The sequence below is a fragment of the Oryx dammah genome, unplaced genomic scaffold (assembly GCF_014754425.2).
Source record: "Oryx dammah isolate SB20612 unplaced genomic scaffold, SCBI_Odam_1.1 HiC_scaffold_25, whole genome shotgun sequence".
Lineage (NCBI taxonomy): Eukaryota > Metazoa > Chordata > Mammalia > Artiodactyla > Bovidae > Oryx > Oryx dammah.
The window spans coordinates 45,831,133-45,852,286 of NW_024070209.1; the positions used below are offsets into that span (position 1 = coordinate 45,831,133).

The 21,154-nt window shown below is 43.7% G+C and overlaps 1 protein-coding gene across 1 annotated transcript; it reads right to left on the reverse strand.

The window, feature by feature from the left end:
• Positions 1-3,762: 3,762 nt before the first annotated feature.
• IL1B (interleukin 1 beta) lies at positions 3,763-12,015 on the reverse strand. The gene is made up of 7 exons (XM_040224226.1): positions 11,928-12,015; positions 11,263-11,324; positions 10,451-10,499; positions 8,360-8,558; positions 7,408-7,569; positions 5,488-5,618; positions 3,763-4,553 (listed from the first exon to the last, which is right to left on the reverse strand). The coding sequence occupies exons 2-7, from the start codon at positions 11,307-11,309 to the stop codon at positions 4,341-4,343; spliced, it is 801 nt and encodes a 266-aa protein (XP_040080160.1). The 5' UTR covers positions 11,310-11,324; positions 11,928-12,015; the 3' UTR covers positions 3,763-4,340.
• Positions 12,016-21,154: the final 9,139 nt, after the last annotated feature.

Genomic DNA, 21,154 nt, shown 5'->3' on the forward strand with positions numbered 1-21,154 from the left:
CTCTTGACGACCCCCTCCCAACCCCATCCCACTATTTTAAGTCTGGTCTGTACTCTCCAGGGCTCTCTGCCTTTCATACTCTTAGAATCTCATGGTTAAGCATTTTACTTTTTTTTTTTCCAAAAAAATTTATTTATTTATTTGTTTGGCTGTTCTGGGTCTTAGTTGTGGCACCAGGGATTTTGGATTTCTGATCTTCATTGTGGCATGCCGGATCTTTATTTTTAGTTTCCGCATGCATGATCTTTAGTTGAGGCATGTAGAATCTAGTTCCCTCACCAGGGATCAAGGTCCCCTGTATTGGGAGCACGAAATCTTAGCCACTGGGCCACCAGGGAAGTCCAGATTACACATTTTGGATGGGCATTGTTTACTTTTTCTTTTATGTGAATGATCTCATTCTGTTCTTAGAGTTCTGCAGTTTGCCTTTTGCACACAATGATTCACCTGGATCTCTCTCCTTTCAGTGCTCTTTTCTTCTTTTTAATTTGCTGTGTTTATTTAAGATTTTTTTCTAACAAAGGGTGTTTAGCTTGTTTCCAGTTTACTTTTTCCTAAACAATTCTAAAGTAAAAGTCCTTAAATTTGCTTCTTTAGGGAAGACACCCAGTAGTGGAACAGTAAGTTATGTTAAAAATAAATCAGGCACTGTCAGGACTTCCCTGGTGGTCCACTGGCTGAGATTCCACGCTCCCAGTGTAGGAGATCAGGTTTGATCCTGGTCAGGGAACTAGTCTATGTGCCACAACTAAAGATCCTGACTGCCACAATGAAGTTCAAAGATCCCGCACGCTGCAACTAAGACCTGGCACGGACAGATGTGAAAATAAATACTAAAAAAAAATAAATTAGACACTATCAATTTTCTCTCCAAAATGGCTGTACCAATTTACTCTCACACAGATGATTTGCAGATGGCTCAAGCACTAAAAAAAGTCTGCCTGCAATGCAAGAGACACAGGAGACTTGGGTTCGATCCCTGGGTCGGCAAGACCCCTGGAAGAAGCCATGGCAACCCACTGCAGCATTCTCGCCTGGAGAATCCCATGGACAGAGGAGCCATAGTCCAGGGGGCCGCAAAGAGTCAGACACAACTGAAGCGACTGAGCGCCTACACACAGATGAGTGAGACGCCTTCACGGTTTGTCAGTTTTCTTGCTGGCATGTCCTCTCTTTGGGGCCTGAGAGTGGAGTTGAACCAGGGAAAGGGAACAATACCACTGCTGGGGCTCCCAGGGGGGCACCTCTGCTTTCTCCCACAAAGCAGCCAGCCGCCTGCCTCCCGGGAGTCCTATTCCATGTTGCGGATGGGTACCACTTGGATGCCTGCTCTTAACAGCCGTCCCAGCTTTTGCACTGCAGTTAGGAAGCAGACTGAGCTGGGAGAGAGGCTTTGCTGAGTTGCAGGGTCTAGTTCATCCACATCTTGCGCCCTGGCTTGGAGAACTGAAGGAGGAGAGGGTGTTGGGAGCGAGCCACTGAGGACTGGCACATTGTTTTTCCCCAACTAAGTCATATGCCATTCCCCTCTTTTTTGTTTTGATAGAAGGCTTTAAAAACTTAGTACTATTTTATTTGAGTAGCTAATATATTCAAAAATCAAACAATATAAAAAGTATTGAGAGAAATATCCTGCTCCCACCCTTATCCCCTTGTATCTTATTCCCCAGCCCCTCATGATTACTTTTTAAATTTGCTATGTATCTTCCAGAGTTCTTGAAATCAGATAAAAGACATTGGAAGGGACTGCCTTATTTCTTTTTAAACTTTTTATTTTGTATTGGGGTATAGCTGATTAACAACGTTGTGATAGTTTCAGGTGGACAGCAAACGGACTCAGCCATACATATACATGTATCCATTCTCCCCCAGACTCCGCTTTCATCCAGGCTGTCATATAACATTGAGCAGAATTCCATGTGCTATACACTGGAGGATTGCCTTATAATTTTTTTTCTGCCTTTTGTTACATAAAAGCTGTGTTCTTAGTTGCTCAGTCGTGTCTGACTCTTGTGACCCCATAGACTGTAGCCTGCCAGGCTCCTCTGTCCACGGGATTCTCCAGGCAAGAATAATGGAGTGGGTTGCCATTTCCTTCTCCAGGGGATCTTCCCAACCTAGGAACTGAACTCAGGTCTCCTGCATTGTAGGCAGACTCTTTAATGACTGAGCTCTTAGGGAAGTCCACATAAAAGCTAGGACACTATAAACACTGCCTCTTGTTCTTTTGTAGTTTTCACAATATCTTGGAGAGGATTCCCATAATTCATTCTACAAATGTCCCATAATTCATTCTATGAATGTCTCACAATTTATTTAGCCAGTCTTCTTTGATAGAAACTTGAGTTGTTTCTCATCTTTTGCTGTTACAAGTGATGCACAATCAATCATTTTGATCATTATTGCACATGACTGTATATCCGTTTGTAGGATAAACCCCCAAAAGTGAAATTGCTGGGCCATAGGTGGATGTGTATTTGTAATGTTCATAATTACTATCAAATTTTCCTCTGTAGGAGTTGAACCCATTTATTCTCCTCATACATGCACTGTAATGTTTAGGAGTGAGCATTTCCTCCGTCTTCCCAATGGGGTGTGATGTTAAACTTTTGGTATTTGCTAATCTGATAGAAGAGTGTAATCTCAAAGTGCTGTTAATTCAACTTTATTCTAAGTAATATGGAGCATCTTTCACTGTGTCCAAGATCAAACGGTATTTCCTTTTCAGAGGACAACCTATTAATATACTGTTTAATTAAATTTCAGCCTATTGTTTTGGTGGATTTTCATGATTGCTTTTTTCCTACTGTTTTGTGGGAACTCTATATATTAAGCAAATTATCTCTTTGTCTGAGATTACAATTCCTTTTTTTCCCCCTGGGTTGTTTTTGTGTTTTGACTGGTGACTTCTGCAATCCTAAAAGTTTCCTCTTGGCCCTATTCATTCTTTCATCCTCCATGCCTGTGTTCATACTGGTCCATCTATCTAGGCTACTCTCTCCTTTTCTTTGTGTGGGGAACTCTTGCTCATGCTTTTAGGCCTGATTCAAACATTGCTGAAGTTGATGCTCAGTCTCCAGAGCAAGTCTTGTCACCCCTCTTAGCTGCTCCTTTCATACGTTGTCATGTCTCTACTTGTTACGCTGTCTTATTTTTAAAAATCCACCTTCCGTGGTGGCTCAGATGGTAAAGCGACTGCCTACAATGCGGGAGACCTGGGTTCAATCCCTGGGTCGGGAAGATCTCCTGGAGAAGGAAATGGCAACCCACTCCAGTATTCTTGCCTGGAAAATCCCATGGATGGAGGAGCCTGGTAGGGTACAGTTCATGGGGTCACAAAGAGTCAGACACGACTGAGCGACTTCACTCACTCACTCCCTATCTAACTAGGAAAGCCTGACCTTTCTGGTTTCTGTATTCCCAACCCCTAGGACACAACACTGGCTTAAGATGTGTTTGTTGAATAAATGAATAGAGAAACACTTGGCAGCTGTTACCACCAGCCCTTACTCCCTATTAATACTTTAGCTGATCCTGTTTTTCAGAGGAAACTTGTGTACCATATATACTTTTGTTGAATAACAGAAGTGAAAGGGAAGGGTGTTCAAGCTGGTCTTTGCTGGCCAGTGATGTTCCTAAGCGCTTTGCATTCCATGATGAGGAGTGGGTTTCTAATTCCCCAAGGGGAACACTCATGACTCCATTCATCTTTACTCTTCTACATCAGATCTGAGACAAGTCAATGACCATGTGGAAAAAACATTTGTTTTCAGTGAAATTTATTTCAGAATCATTGAACAATCTGATAATTCTTCCCTGTTCATAAATAATTATATTTAAATAATCTGAGCTTGTATGCTTTCAGGCTTGGTGAAAGGACTTGACAGAAGAATGGCACACTAACCCAAAGGAAATTGGTTCCATAGTTATTGAAGGCTAGGATTTTTCACAGATGTGGCTGCTTCTTGGCCCCCTGGAACTAAATTAAATAGACTTACCCATCAATAAATAAATAAATAGTTAAGCAATTGCTCATCAGAAGCTGGGTGCAAAGGACAGGGGATTTCTTCTAGTGTGCCATGGTCTTTGCCAGGCTGGCTTTGAGTGAGTAGAAGAAGTGAGAGAGGGGTGGCTCAGTGGATGGGGTCCAAGGATAGGCACTGGGAGGAGGGGATTGTTCCTCCTGGCTGGTGGGGAGATCTCTAAGCACTAATACAGGGAAGGCAGCTGGGCATGGATCAGACAACAGTGAAGTTCAGGCTGTGGCTGTGTTCTTCCCTTCCCTTCTGCCAGTCCTCGGGGTTATTCAGCCCAGATGGACTCCCTGGGTATGGCTTTCTTTAGGGAGAGAGGGTTTCCATTCTGAAGTCAGTTATATCCTGGCCACCTCTAAAATGTCCCAGGAAGACGGGCTTTTCTTCAATTTGAGAAGTGCTGATATACCAGTTAGGGTACAGGAGAGACTCAAATTCAACTGTATTCTTGATTTCTGTCTTGTAGAAGACAAATCGCTTTTCCATATTCCTCTTGGGGTAGACTTTGGGGTCTACTTCCTGCAGCAAAACAGAAATAAACATCTTTAAGAAGGAAAGGGCAAAGACATTCTACCCTGGTCTGGACAAAGTTGTTCTCTGGGTCGTTTAAAAATGGATTAGCAGGGCTCAGGTCTGGGAGCCAGACTCCTGAGTTGTCTTTGTGACCCTGGCCTTCTGTGTGGTGACAGAAGGCACACTTATCCTTCACTGAAACTTAGCATCAAATGCTAGGGTGTATAATATAGGTGGAAATGTTTTCAAAAGTGAAAATTAGGTAAAAGCTTCTAGGTGTAGCTAGTTTCCAGGGACTTATCCTGTGTTTTTCCTCATGGCTCTGGCTAGAATGACTTCAAGTTGGACATGAAATTTTTGCTGGGAAAACTGGTGGGAGGAGGAGGTGTGATTTTGGGAGTGCAGTGGAGATGGCAGCAACTGGTCTGTTGAACCGATTAAGTCCCCAAAGTGTCATCTATCAAATGATGGTTGTTGTGTAGTCACTCAAAAGTGTCCAACTCTTACGCGATCCCATGGACTGTAACCCACCAGGCACCTCTGTCCATAGCAGAATACTGGAGTGAGTTGCCATTTCCTACTCTAGAGGTTCTTCCCAACCCAGAGGTCTAATTGGAATCTCTTGCGTTGGCAGGCAAGAGCCACCACGGAAGTCCCATCAAATGGAGGAACTCTAACAATGTATAATCTGTTTGGTGGCAAGACAGAAGAAAATCTGCAGAATAATTATTATTATTATTATTTTTTTTGCGATGGGAGTGAAAGCTACGTGCATTTGACTCTTACATTAAATTGATTTCCATTTATGCAAAATTATCATGTAGAGCTACTCCCAGAGGTTCTGGCGAAGGGGGAAAGTTATCTGTCTTTAAAGTAAGTGATGGCTAGGGATGCCCCAGAAGAGCCTGAGAAGGGCCTTCAGCCCCTGGTATTCACTCACCTCCAGCTGCAGGGTGGGCGTATCACCTTTTTTCACACAAGACAGGTATAGATTCTTGTCCCTGATACCCAAGGCCACAGGAATCTTGTTGTCTCTTTCCTCTCCTTGTACGAAGCTCATGCAGAACACCACTGGGGAGAGGAGAGGGGTCTTGCGTCAGGGATATGGCACTGCAGGGTCAGCCCAATCCCTGGACCCCAAGCCCAAGACTCGTACAGTATAGCATCCTCTGTGGGAACCGACATTGAGGTTCCTACAGCCTAACAGATAGGGTAATCCCACAGATCATAGCAGCTTCAGTTTCTTGAAACAGGTTTTTCCCTCAAATGGTCTGGGGGCTTCTCAAAGACTCATCATAGTGGCAGTGAAAAATCAGGGGGTCTAATTTTTAAAAATAGGAGAAAGCTTTCATGTCCCTGACCGGTCCACAAGAACAGAACAGTATGATCAACATGAAAACTGAGAAAAGAGATAAAGCTGGGCTCCTGAAAGACACTGGGCATGGACTGTAAACAGGAAAGTGGGAAGAACCTGGGAAAGGAGAAGCTTAGCTCAGAAAAGTGGTTCCAAAGAAAAGACATGCATTTTTAGTCTTCCTTAGTTAGCACTGTCTCACTTAGAGGCCCAAAGGTCACACTCACAACACTGTTCTAAAGAAACAGGGTTGTCTTGGCTTAGTTGAACGGGGATGCTTTCCCTCAGGGATGCCTCTCTTCAAGGTCAGCACCCTTTGAAGAGAACAGTCTGGCTGTTCCTTTCAGCTTCCCCCTTGGTTACACCCTTGCATACAGGGTTCAGCCACAGTGGCAAAGTGCCAGACAGATTCCTGCAACCCGTGAGCCACCCCTGGACTTGAAACAATCCCAGTAACATGGGCTTCCCTGATGGCTCAATGGTAAAGAATCTGCCTGCCAGTGCAGGAGACATGGGCTCAATCTCTGGTCCGGGGAGATCCCACATGCCACAGAGCAACCCAGCCTGTGCGTCACAGCTACTGAGACTATACTCTAGAGCCCATGAGCCATCTACTGAAGCCCCCTCACCCTAGAGCCCATGCTCCACAGCAAGAGAAGTCACTGCAATGAGAATCCCATGCACCACAGCTAGAGAGTAGCCCCAGCTCACCACAAGTAGAGAAAAGCCCTCACAGCAACAAAGACCCACACAGCCAAAAATAAAGAAAAGTTAAAAAAGAAAAAGAAAGAAGTTGCCAGTGACAGTAGAGAGATATAAGTTCCTGCTTGTCAGTTGGGTTTCCCTCTAAGGAACCATCTGGTTTTGGATGGGAAAGATGTTAGGGGTTGGGGAGGGGCAGGGTTGGGAATGAGAAGGGACAAATTATCTCCTCACCATTCTAGTTTAAACCCCAACAACCGGAAGAAAGAACCCACAGGCAGTTAGGTCATGTCCATCAAATGACCTCTTTCTAACAGAAGCACTGCCATTAAATGACTTGGCTGGGCAGTGGTCCTGGGCTTGCTGGTAGTCTAATTTCTCAGTCATTTCTGTTGCTGAAAAATGAACATACTAAGGGACTCAATGTGGTCTCATCACTAGAATCCAAACAAAACGTTTGCATGTCCTTCTTTATTGTTGTTATTTAGTTGCTAAATCGTATCTGACTCTTTGCAACCCTTTGACTATAGCTCTCTAGGTCATGGAATTTCCCAGGCAAGAATACTGGAGTGGGTTTCCATTTCCTTCTCCAGAGGATCTTCCTGATCCAGGGATTGAACCTGTGTCTCCTGCATTGACAGGCAGATTCTTTACCATTGAGCCATCTGGGAAGCCCCAGCATGTTCTTTATTATATGCAATTTCACTGCCATGGATCATTTTCCTTAATGGTCTGCTCTGTCAGAAATGTAGAGAATTAGCAAGCAATGAGGAGGCCAAGAAAAGAGACAAAGTCCCCAGGTACCTTCTCGGCTCATTTCCTGTGAGAGGAGGTGGAGAGCCTTCAGCACACATGGGCTAGCCAGCACCAGGGATTTTTGCTCTCTGTCCTGGAGTTTGCATTTTACTGACTGCACGGCTGCGTCACACAGAAGCTCGTCGGAGGATGTTTCTAAGATGACAGGCTCTGAAATGTGGAACACAAACCTTGTTTAGGGAGATGCCCAGGTGATGATGGGAGGCAGAATTTGTTTCCTTGGAGGACATCTAAGCATGCCTAGCTGACGCTTGATTACATCAGTGGAGAAGAAGTTGGGGTGGGTCAGAACACTGAGCCTGGCACCCTAAGATGTAGGTTCAAACTTCAGCTCTATTACTTGCCGTGGATGAGCCGTGGAGTCACTTATGTAAAATGGTGGTGGCAACAGATGTGGTCCAACAAGGACATTCTGAGATTCGCAGGATATAATGTAAATGAAAGCATACAGAATGGTTGGCTGCTTTCAAATATGAGTAGTTACCAAGGTCCTATTTTAAGAATAGTTTCAACAACTAAAAAGGAGACTTAAACCATCACCAAGTTGGATTTTATACAGTAGTGTATTGAAATGTAACATTTTGGGTACCATTTTATGCAGGTCTGTAAATTCTGGAAAAGCTCCCATAATTTTAGAATGCTTAGCATGATTAGTCAGTTACATCATTATTTCATTAAGAAAGAATTCCTTAAAAAATCTTTTAAGGGAGCAAATCAATCTGATGGAAGACAAAATGAAAAAAAGACGAGTTTCAACTGAAGAGATGATTAACTGGGTTTCTAGGTGTCTCTGTTTTCCTCGCATTACTGGGCCCTCTACTTTTAAAGGGTTTCAGCCTCAGGTGGGGTGGGGGGCGGGGGTGTTATGACTGTTGGGTTATGGCCTCTGAGAAGGAAATGACTGGCGATCTCATGTCTGCCCTCAGCTCTCATTAGGTACCTTCTTCGAAGATGAATGAAAGGATGCTCCTCAGGTCATCATCATGGAAGACATGTGCGTAGGCATGGCTCCTCAGCTTCTCCATGGCCACGATGACCGACACCACCTGCCTGAAGCTTTTGTTGTAGAGCTGGTGAGAAATCTGCAGCTGGATGTTTCCATCTCCCATGGAGCCGAGGTCCAGGTGTTGGGTGCAGCTCTGTGAAGGGACCAAAGAAGTCAGTATGGGAAGGTGGTTGGGCCAGACGACTCCCGTTTTGACACGAGAGAGGAGGAAGAAGGAGATTCATGCATGCTCAGCCACTCAATCATGTCTGACACTCAGAGACCCCATGGCCTGTAGCCAGGCTCCTCTATCCATGGGATTCTGCAGGCAAGAATACTAAAGTGGGTTGCCATTTTCTCCTCCAGGGAGTCTTCTGGACCCAAGGATCAAACCCGCTGTATCTCCTGCATTGGTGGGCAGATTCTTTACCACTGAGCCACCTGGGAAGCCCAAGGAAGAGATAACAGAGCTTCTAAAGATAAACTTTCATCTCTCTGCAACCCAGAGAGGTTAAGTGGCTTATCCAAAAACATAGCAGCCAGTGAGAGGCAGACCCTAAGCCATAATGTAAGCTTTCTAATGCAGTATACAACATTCTTCTAGAATAAATCCATTCTTACCTTATCTTTTCTTATACATGCTCCACCTAACCATAAACTTATACCTTCTTACACTATTTATCTTTTTGGAAGCCTAATGCACCAATGTTATGTATTTCATTTTTCATGGCCATGATGATCAGATTTTCAATATGCCTCTGCCCAATCAACAATGTTCTATACAATCTTTTTCTCAAATGCTTCCTCATAAGCATCCTGCAAAAAAGTGATTACTATTATGAAATAGTTCCTCAATTCAGAGAAACTGTTTAACTAACTGCATTAAACCTTAACTGAAGTTGCTTCCAAGACATAATGGTTTAAAAGTTTGAAGGACAGCTCAAGAGACCTGTAACAACACAGAGGAAAGCTGAGTGGGAGGGACATTCTGTCCAGAGTAGAGGCCCCATGAGAGAGAGCCAGAATACTGCAAGAGACTGTGGGAGGGAGGGCTGGACAGAGAAACGGCTCCATCTAGGGCTGGAGAAAACCAGCTATGCTGGTTTTAAAATCTTTAAAGAAGGGAACTTTCAGCAAGACAGGAATGCTTGATAAGGCTGGAGGAGGTTGTCACAAACTAAAAACATCAGAGAGAACAGCTTCCTGCTAACTGGTACAATCGTGCTGGCTAGCTTGGCTGATGGCTAGACTACCTGAGAGAGTTATTAGATTACAGAAGTTATTACACTTACAGAAGAGGAGGGACAGCTGGAGGGTCAACAATGCTCTCTGGGTCACAAAGCGTCAGACACTACTGAGTGAGTGAGCACACACATACAAAGAAACAATCCTCTGCTAGATAAACTTAGCTCCTGCTGGTAATATCTCAGAGCCAAGGACTGCAGGATGCTAGGGTCTCGGACATCATCCTGCTTAAGACCCTTATTATTCAGACGAGGATCAAAGGGGTAAAATGACTTGCTCAAGATCCAACGGCAAGTGAATAATTTTCTCATAACTCCCAAACTCAACTTTTTGTTTACATCATGACTTGTTGTCTTTAAGCTCCACTTCAGCGAGCAAAAAACAATCCCACCCTTAAAGGAGGCAGACATATTCATTCTCAAGGTCATCTTCTCTGGGTCAGGTTCAGTTCAAGTGATTAATGTAGCTTCATCACTTTTAGACCTGAACACCTCTCCTAAAAGAAGAATTAAATTTGCTTGGAAGCCTGAACTGTCTTCCTAACACGAGACAGCAAGCACTATCTCTACTTAAATTCCCCTTCTAAAAGCCTCTGCAAGCATGGCCAGCATCACCAAGCCTCAGCGAAACACTGGTGGCGTGGGAGTTGCGGAGTGGCCAGCTTCCAGTTGTCTCACTGGAAGAGGAGAAAGTCATTCCATCACAAAATTCCATAGGAACAAGCCGGCCCAGAACACTTCCCTTGAGTCTTTCCTCTGTCAGAGCCCCTCAGCATGTTGGGATCAAAGCCTATAGACTCACCTTCATCTGTTTGGGGCCATCAGCCTCAAATAACAGCTCATTCTCATCACTGTAATAAAAACAGAAAAATTGCTCAATTACATCTTCTGGACAAGATTAGCTTTTCTTCCTCATTGATAATCTTCACCATCAATGCATGTGTGCTAAGTTGCTTCAGTCGTGTCCAACTCTTTGCAATCCTGTAGCCCACCAGGCTCCTCTGTCCATGGGATTCTCCAGGCAAGAATACTGGAGTATTGCCACTCCCTCGTCCAGGGCATCTTCTGGACCCAAGGATCGAACCCATGTCTGCTGCGCCTCCTGCGTCTCCTGCATTGCAGGCAGATTCTTTACTCACTGAGCCACCTGGGAAGCTGGGCAATAGGGAACTGCAAACAACGTATTCCTTAGGGCTGCCTGAAGCAGGTAGTTGCCATGGTAATATATATGGGACAGCACAGGAAGAGGGCAGGTACCCATTGCTGTCTGAGCTCTCTGTTTTATCCTGAGACCTAACTTCCAGCCTGGTGAAAATCTGAGCTTTCCTTCTCAGTTAAGCCAAATCTGCCAAGGGATCCCCTGGATTGTCCACTTGGAATCTTTCTTTCCTGTTTCCATCTGCAGGAAGCCCCTGAAGCAGCATCTGGGTGGCCTAGGGGTGCCATGGCTGGACTTGCAGTGGGACATCAGTCCTTAAACCAGATTGACTTGGAACCCTGCTTGCCACTGTAAGAGGCAGTTTGGGAGACGAATCTGGTCTCTAAGCACTTATAAAAATCCATTCTTGAGAGAAAAGCCCTGCTAACACAATTGGTGTCAATTTTCCCACTGACCTGTAGTAAGCCATCATTTCATTAATGGGTTCAGGTACGGTTGCCATGACTGTTTCAGAAACCTGTGCAAAGAGGAGAAAAATGAGTGACCATTTGCCATGCCAGTCCCCATGAAGGCTGCCTTCTTCACATGTGAATTGCCCTCAGCATCTTGTACCTGGCAGGCAAGCGAAGAAGCCATTTTCAAATGAATGAGTGAATGCACGAAAGTCATCCTTTGGGTTCAGAGTAAGTGAAAGTCACTCAGCTGTGTCTGACTCTTCGCAATTCTCAAGGCCAGAATACTGGAGTGGGTAGTCTTTCCCTTCTCCAGGGGATCTTCCCAACCCAGGGATAGAACCCAGGTCTCCTACATTGCAGGCTGATTCTTTACAAGCTGAGCCACAGTGGTCCAGAGTAAAGCATTTGCTAAACCAAGCCCAAACCACGAGTGGATCTCTTAGGTGATCTGGGGTAGAGGTAGGATCCCGAGCTCTCAGATGTAAGCTGCTAGACAAATGATATTAATTCCCCTATTATTTTGCAAGTTATGGTATTATAACACAGCTGGCAGTTTTGCAGAAAGCCCAGCTGTCAGGCAGAGAAGGAAGAGAAGAGGGAGGAAGACAGAAAAAGAGAGAGAGACTCCCTTAAGACCTAGTCAGAAGGAAGAATTAAAGTGGTACCTGGGCAATGAAGGTTGGCTGGAGAGAATAGGATCCCTGGGTGGCTTGCTGTGCCTCCAAGCGGGTATAGTGTCTGCTGGTTTCTCCTACCTATTTTATGGCTTTGAAAAGCAGAAGTGGAGAGCTGAGAGATTTCCCCTTTGGTTAACAGATTTCACAACCAAGTTAAAAAAAAAAAAAAGGATTGATGGTAACTTCTGGGAGAGAAATAATTCTCCTTGGGAGGGCAAGTAATAGCAAACTGTGACACATTCTTGCAAATGTGTCATTATGCAAATATATGTTGGTTTTTCTGACAACTATTGTGCAGATGGTGTCAAACCAAAATAGCGGGTTTTCCTAGGTAAGAAGGATGTTTTAATTTTGGATCTCTGGGGACAAAGTGGAGGACACACAGAGGCACACACACAGAAATGCTCCCTCGTTCACTCCTTGCACATAAGTTTAGGAAACTTCTCACTTGGAGATAAATAAGTGAGCATAGGAAAGTGACAGTAACCCTGCGAATTCCGAACCCATCATGCTGTTTTCTGCCTTGGAGGCTCTGGGTCAATCACTGAAGCCTCTGAGGAGACATTTGATCTTGCTAGGATGAGGCAGGGAAAACACAGGGACGCAGGCTTCAGATGGAGCTGGGGGAACCGTGGAGACAAGCTCATCCAACCCATTCTGACCAGGTGCTGGTATCCTAGCCGATTGCATATGGAATCGACATTAATATTTGATGGACAGTGAAATGAACCTGGATTGAGAACCTGTTTGAAAAGATTGTGAATAAGTTTCATAATCATATTCCCTTTTTAAAATGCAGAGATGTTGGGGTCTTTTCTGGAGGTCCAGTGATTAAGACTCTGCGTTTCCACTGCAACGGGGTTAGGTTCAATCCTTTGTTGGGGAACTAAGATCCCGCATGCCTCATGGTGGGGCTACAAAAAAACTGCAGAGATGGTTTATGCCTAACAGAATTTTTTTTTTTTCTGTTAAGTCTGAAAAGCAAAAAATTTCAAAATAAGAATATTCAGCTGAGACTATATCTGTTGGTAGCTCCAAGAGTTATTAGACATTAGACCTTTTTTTCTCTAGTTTTATTGCAATGCAATTTACATTAATGTTGTATAAGTTTAAGGTGTTCAACAGGGGCTTCCTCAATGGCTCAGAGGTAAAGAATCCGCCTGCAATTCAGGAGATGCAGGCAATGTAGTTTCGATCCCTGGATTGGGAAGGTACCCTGGAGAAGGAAATGGCAACTCATTCCAGTATTCTTGCCTGGAAAATTCCATGGACAGAAGAGCCTGGTAGGGTACAGTCCATGGGGTCGCAAAGAGTCAGACATGATTGAGCGACTAAGTACAGCACAAGGTATACAAGTTGATGATTTTATATATATGTGTGTGGGTATATATATATATATATAGCAAAAAGTTTAACCATTCATAAACTTACACATATATACACATATACATATGTACTATATGTGTATATATATACACATGGTGTTGAGAACATTTATGATTTACTTTCTTAGCAACTTTCAGCTATATGATACAGTGCAGTGCAGTGTTAATTGCTCAGTCATGTAACCCCATGGATTGTAGCCCACCAGGCTCCTCTGTCCATGGGATTTCCCAGGCAAGAATACTGGAGTGAGTTGCCATTCCTTTCTGCAGGGGATCTTCCCTATCCAGGGATCGAACCCAAGTCTCCCACTTTGCAGGTGGATTCTCTACCACCTGAACCACCAGGGAAGCCCTGGTGATACAGTATAGTTAATAATAATATTTATATACATATTATATATCTCTAAATTGAGATATATATCTTTGTAATATAGTCTGAAATCAGAAAGTGTGATACCTTCAGCTTTGTTGTTTTTAAGATTGTTTTGGCTATTCAATGTCTTTGGTGAGTCCATACACATTTTTGAGTTGTTTTTCTGTTTCTGTGAAATATGCTGTTGGAATTTTGATAGGAATTGCGGTGAATTTATAGGTGGCTTTAGGTATTATGGACAACCTAGAGGGGTGTGATGGGGTTGAAGGTGGGAGGGAAGTTCAAGAGGAAGGAGACATATATATACCTATGGCTGATTAATGTTGATGTCTAGCAGAAACCATCACGATACTGTAAGATAATTATCCTCTAATTAAAAATAAAATACATTTTAAAAAAGAAAAAAATATTAGTTATTCTAGTCCGAAACATGGGATATCTTTCCCTTTACTCATGTCTTTGATTTCTTTTATCAATGTGTTATAATTTTCAGTGTACAGGTCTTTTTGCCTTCTTAGAAATTTATTTCTAAGTATTTTGTTGCTTTTGATGCTATTGTAAATGGCACTGTTTTCTTTATTTCTCTTTTGCACCAGACTTTGTTTAACTCAGACATCAGAAGCATGCCTGCCTGGGTACTGCTCCAGGGTAGACTTGGAAGAATGAATGAATAAATAATCAGGTCAAAACTGGCGCATGGAGTCTAGGAACGATGTCTTCTCTACCCCCTTTGTCACTTATATTATAGCACATTAAAAAAATAATTTATTATGTATTTATTTTTGGTTGTGTTGGATCTTCATCGCTTTGCATGGGCTTTCTCTAGCTTTGGCGAACAGGGACGATTCTCTAGATTTGGTGCACGGGCTTCTCTGTCGCAGAGCACAGGCTCTAGGGAACTCGGGCTTAAGTAGTTGCAGCACACTGGCTCAGTAGTTGCCGTTCCCAGGCTCTAGAGCACAGGTTCACGGATTCAGTTGCTCCGTGTCATGTGGGTCTTCCTGGATCAGGGATTGAACCTGTGTCTTCTGCAGTAGCAGGCAAAATTACCACTGAGCCACCAGGGAAACCCTCTAGCACTTATTGTAGCACTGAATTGGAACCTGGCTCACTTACCAGGTTCCTTTAGGAGCTTGTGAACTCTTACAGCCGGGACAAGCACATCGTGTGATGTGCAAGTTCTGGCAGTAAAACTTTGCTCAGCATGGTTCATGGGAGACAGTTTTTGACTTTCACAGGCAGGAGGGAAATAGACTTTCCTGTGGGCAAGGATCATATAATGGTTTCACCAGCCAGCCTTCTGCTTGGGCCCCCAGTATCTTGATATTGAGCCTCCCAGGTGGCTCAGGGGTAAAGAATCTGCCTGCTAATGCAGGAGACATGAGTTTGATCCTTGGTTTGGGAAGATCCCCTAGAGGAGGAAATGGCAACCCATTCCAGTATTCTTCCCTGGGAAATCCCATTGGCAGTGGAGCCTGGAGGGGTACAGTCCTTGGGGTCACAAAAGAGTCAGACATGACTTAGTGACTAAACAACAATCACAACAAATCTTGATATCAGGAAGGCAAATGCAAGAAACCATCTTCGGAATGTTGTATGTTCCACATGGAATCTAAAAGTCGCAACCTGTTCAATACATCCCTTTCTTGTGGGTTTGGGGATCTGTAGTCATTTCCGAAGTCTAAGCCCTCATATAACTGAAGGTCTGGTTCTGCAGACTCTGTTTTGCCATCATAGGATCCACTCTGGAAATGAACCCTTGGTCCTCAAGTCTCATTGAAATAACTACCACCTTCCTCAGACTCTTTATGCGGGGGACCTGGTGGTCTGGTAGCTCTGTGGGTTTTCCTGACAGAGAATCAGAATTGGTGATGTGATTAGAAGCCGAGTGAAGGAAGATGAAAACCAGCGGCAGTAAGAGAAGTAGGCAAGGGACTCAAGCATTGTTTCTGAATGAATCCGTTCTGTTTCTGGGACTTGAGATAGAGGTCAGGAATGAAATTACTTCTCCATCTTCTTCATCTACCAGTATCCAGGGTGCATGAGCCCTCATTCTTTCTGTTCAAGGGAAATTTTGGAGCCGTGGGGCAATGCCCCTTGACGTAGTAATCTCTACGGTTCTGCCCTGTCTCATCCCAACCCTGTGGCCTGGACACAAAACCTGGCAGCATCCTGTCCATCTCAGGAAGTGAAACCTCTTATTGTGTCAAGCACACAGATTGCACAATGCCTGTATTAAAAACAAGTCTTTCCAAGAGGACGACTCAGGCCCCAGCACTTCCTTCCGGTCCCCAGTAAGCAGAAAACATCTCATTACAGATCTAGTTGCACAGAGGGAGGGCCTGGAAGAGTGATGACGATGGGGATGGAGATGCAGACAACCTGGGAATGGACCAAGCAGAAGTGGGAGATTGGCAAGCCTGGATGTCATAGGGAGCTTCAGCTTTTTGGGGATTCTTCAGCTGTTGAGTCACCCAAGCTCTTCTCAGCTCAAAGTTGCCCGCTACCCTGCTGAGTCATTCCTTTGAAACAGAACCCTGGCCTTATTCAGAGGGGCATTGCCCCATGGCTCCAAAATTTCCCTTGAAAGAATGAGGGCTCATGCACCCTGGATACTGGTAGATGAAGAAGATGGAGAAGTAATTTCATTCCTTACCTCTATCTCAAGTCCCAGAAACAGAACGGATTCATTCAGAAACAATGCTTGAGTCCCTTGCCTACTTCTCTTACTGCCGCTGGTTTTCATCTTCCTTCACTCGGCTTCTAATCACATCACCAATTCTGATTCTCTGTCAGAAGAACCCACAGAGCTACCAGACCACCAGGTCCCCAGAGCAGCGTGTGCCTTGGTATCATCTTATGCCTCATCTTGGGCATCTAGCCTCTCTTATTAAGGTTGGTCTCACCCAAATGGTCTTCACTCAGTTTGAACAAGAAGACAGGTAAAATAATCATGGGTTAGTTCTTATATCGTCATGATACCTGAAGTGATGTCTGCTCTATGTTGGAGGCCATGACCAACCCTACCATCTTCCCCAAGTCCCTTCTCATCTTCAGCATTGACTTCCTAATATTGTTCTTAAGAGTCTGTCATTTTCCTTCCATTATTTCTGTAGGTTTTCCTGGTATCCGAGAGTGTGAACAATGTCCTATATAGCCACACCTGTCACCATGGATACATGACTCCTTTTTCTTCTTCTGCTGCTGCTAAGTCGCTTCAGTCGTGTCCGACTCTGTGAGACCCCATAGACGGCAGCCCACCAGGCTCCCCCGTCCCTGGGACTCTCCAGGCAAGAACACTGGAGTGGGTTTCCATTTCCTTCTCCAATGCATGAAAGTGAAAAGTGAAAGTGAAGTCACTCACTGGGTATTATTACGGACTGGGAAGTCTGATTTTTAGGTTTGAGACCTCTGTTCTTCTCACAGCATCATCTTAGTTGGGTCTGCTTCCTGCCCCCTTGAACGTAAGTACTCATAGAGGGGACAGACTCCAGGAATGCTCCATCCTCTCTCCAGATCTAGAACAAGGAGGGCTTAGATATTTAAGCAGGAGGATCAATTCAGTGAGATATATGGTCTCCAGTGGACTCTCCCTATAGGCTGAGATCTTATTTCACCTCTGAGAATCCAGTGAAAACTTGCCCTTCCTTTAGATCTAGCAGAAAAACCATGGGTGGGTGAGATGGTTACCAAGGACTTTGTGTTCTATATCTCATTGCACACATAATGGGTGTAGGAGAGCTGGCCAGAAACATAAGACTCTGATACAACTTATACCAGGGGTGTGGAAACATTATGTAGAAAGAGCCAGGTATCAAGTATTTTAGGCTTTGTTGTACTACTCAACTCAACCATTGTTGTGAGAAAGCAGCCACGGGTAATATGTAAACAGGTGGGCTTAACTGGGTGTGGTCTGTAGACTGAAGGATGCGTGTTCCTGTCATATACCATTGTATTACACTGTTTTTATTGTATGCAAATTTAGAGATGGTATTTTAAAAAAGCTGTCCTTTCTCATATAACTTAAGGTCCAAAAAAACAACTGGATTAAAATGTGGGCAGAAGATCTAAAGATATATTTTTCCAAAGAGGGAATACAGATGGCCAACAGGCAACACACCTGATCATCAGAGAAATGCAAATCAAAACCACAGTGAGATATCACCTCACACAGGTCAGAATGGTATCACCAAAGAGAAAACAAATAACAAATGTTGGCAATGATAGCGAGAAATGGGGACACTTTCACCACATTATTGGTAGGAATGTAAATTGGTTTAGCCACTACAGAAAACAGTGTGATTTCTTAAGAAACTAAAAATAAAACTACCATATGACCCAGCAATTCCACTCCTGGGTATATATCTGAAACGAACAAAACACTAATTTGAAAAGATACACAGCCTCAGTAATTCAAAATGAACACAGCCTCAGTGTTCAGTGGCTGCATTATTTACAGTTGCCAAGATGTGGAAGCAACCTAAGGGTTTATCAGCAGATGAATGGATACTGAAGATGTGGTGCATGTACACAATGGAATATTACTCAGCCATAATAAGAATGAAATTTTACCATTTGCAACAACATGCATGGATTTGGAGGGTATTATGCTTACTACGTGAATTGTGAAATTCCAGATGTTCAAGCTGGTTTTAGAAAAGGCAGAGGAACCAGAGATCAAATTGCCAACACCTGCTGGATCATAGAAAAAGCGAGAGAGTTCCAGAAAAACATCTATTTCTGCTTTATTGACTATGCCAAAGCCTTTGACTGTGTGGATCACAACAAACTGTGGAAAATTCTGAAAGAGATGGGAATACCAGACCACCTGACCTGCCTCTTGAGAAACCTGTATGCAGGTCAGGAAGCAACAGTTAGAACTGGACATGGAACAACAGACTGGTTCCAAATAGGAAAAGGAGTACATCAAGGCTGTATATTGTCACCCTGCTTATTTAACTTCTATGCAGAGTACATCAAGGCTGTATATTGTCACCCTGCTTATTTAACTTCTATGCAGAGTACATCATGAGAAATGCTTGGCTGGATGAAGCACAAGCTGGAATCAAGATTGCCGGGAGAAATATCAATAACCTCAGACAGGCAGATGACACCATTATGGCAGAAAGTGAAGAAAAACTAAAGAGCCTCTTGAGGAAAGTGAAAGAGGAAAGTGAAAAAGTTGGCTTAAAGCTCAACATTCAGAAAACTAAGATCATGGCATCCGGTCCCATCACTTCATGGCAAATAGATGGGGAAAACAATGGAAACAGTCAGACTTTATTTTTTGGGCTCCAAAATCACTGTAGATGGTGACTGCAGCCATGAAATTAAAAGATGCTTACTCCTTGGAAGGAAAGTTATGACCAACCTAGATAGCATATTCAAAAGCAGAGACATTACTTTGTTAACGAAGGTCGTTCTAGTCAAGGCTATGGTTTTTCTAGTAGCATCGTATGGATTTGAGAGTTGGACTATAAGGAAAGCTGAGCGCCAAAGAATTGATGCTTTTGAACTGTGGTGTTGGAGAAGACTCTTGAGAGTCCCTTGGACTGCAAGGAGATCCAACCAGTCCATCCTAAAGGAGATCAGTCCTGGGTGTTCATTGTAAGGATTGATGTTGAAGCTGAGACTCCAATACTTTGGCCACCTGAAGCGAAAAACTGACTCATTTGAAAAGACCCTGATGCTGGAAAAGATTGAAGGCAGGAGGAGAAGGGGACGACAGAGGATGAGATGTTTGCACAGCATCACCTACTCAATGGACATGAGTTTGAGTAAACTCCGGGAGTTGGTGATGAACAGGGAGGACTGGCATGCTGCAGTCCATGGGGTCACAGAGTCGGACACGACTGAGCGACTGAATTGAACTAAACTGAATGCTTAATGAAATAAGTCAGATAGAGAAAGGCAAATACTGTTTACAATTAATTAAATGTGGAATCTGGGACTTCCTGGGCGACCAAGTGATTAAGATTCCACACTTCCACTGCAGAAGGTGTGGGTTTGATCCCTGATCAGTAAACTAAGATCACGCATGATGCATGGTGTGCCCCCCCCCAAAAAAGCAAACTAGTGAATATAGCAAAAAAAGAAGCAGACTCACAGATATAGAGAACAAAATAATGGTTACCAGTGAGGAGAGATGAAGGGGGAGGGACAGTATAAGGCTGGGGAAGTAAGAGGTACAAACTATTAGATATAAAATATGGTGCAAAGATATATTGTACAACACAGGGAATGTAGCCAATATTTTATAAATAACCATAAATGAAGTTATTGTTCTCATTTAGTCACTCAGTCATGTCTGACTCTTTTGCCACCCCATGGACTATAGACTGCTAGGCACCTCTGTCCTGGAGTTTCCCAGGCAAGAATACTGGAGTGGGTTGCCATTTCCTCCTCCAGGGGATCTTCCTGACCCAGGGATCAAACCTGAGTCTCCCACATCGCAGATGGATTCTTTAACACTAAGCCACCAGAGAAGCCTATAAATGGAGTACAACCTACAAAAATTGTGACAGTCTATTGTACATTTGTAACATATAATATTGTATAGCAACTATAACTCAAAAATAAAAAGTCAATGAGAAAAAAAGGGGGAAAAAAGCTGTCTTTTATTGGGTACCTACAGAGGATGAGATGGTTGGATGGCATCACCAACTCGATGGATACGAGTTTGAGTAAGCTCTGGGAGCTGGTGATGGACAGGGAAGCTTGGCATGCTGCAGTCCATGGGGTCGCAAAGAGTTGGACACAACTGAGTGACTGAACTGAAGTGCCAGTCACCTTAATCTCATTATCTTATTTAATCTTCACTATTTACCTTTAAGCTTCCCTGGTGGCTCAGAAAGGTAAACAGTATAGGGAAACTGAGGCTAACAGAAGTAATTTATCTAAGACCAAACAACTAGTAAGTGTTGAAATCATGACTTACATGTGGGTTTGCTGAACCCAAACTAGATCCTTTTTTTTTTTAACCACTTAATTTATTGTTGTGAACACTTCTTGCACCATTCCTGTGACGTCCATTGTGTCCATCTTTAGGCTCCTTTCTCAATAATTTGGCTATATTCCAAACAATATCATCCTGGCGGATTGCGTGTTTGCCCCTAAGTATATCTACACTGGCCTAGTAGGTTTAGAGTGGACTCTTCCCTCCTTTTCCCACCTGTGACAAGTTGTGTGAGTTTGTGTCTCTCTCCTTCTCTCAGGGCAGCACAGGGACTTTCCAGCTGGGTTCTCAGTTCTCTCTTCCCTTTTCTGAGTATCTTCCTTATTCCTCTTCACTTTCTCACCTGCTCTGGCCGCTGAGTTGCCTGATTTCGTCTGTCCTATCCTTTTTCCTTAAGACTTTGCTATAGCACTGTCAAAACAATCCCTTTAGGGTTTTTACTCCCAGAATCTTACACCTTTAAAATAAAAATGATGCTAAAAAATACTTCTCTCCTAAAATC

Bases quoted from the DNA above. Each gene is read 5' to 3' on its own strand.
- IL1B (XM_040224226.1), bottom strand. From the start codon at position 11,309: ATGGCAACCGTACCTGAACCCATTAATGAAATGATGGCTTACTACAG. The intron at 7,570-8,359 runs GTACCTAATGAG...TCCACATTTCAG, and splicing joins TTCATTCATCTTCGAAGAAG to AGCCTGTCATCTTAGAAACA. The intron at 4,554-5,487 runs GTGAGTGAATAC...GTTTTGCTGCAG, and splicing joins CGCCCACCCTGCAGCTGGAG to GAAGTAGACCCCAAAGTCTA.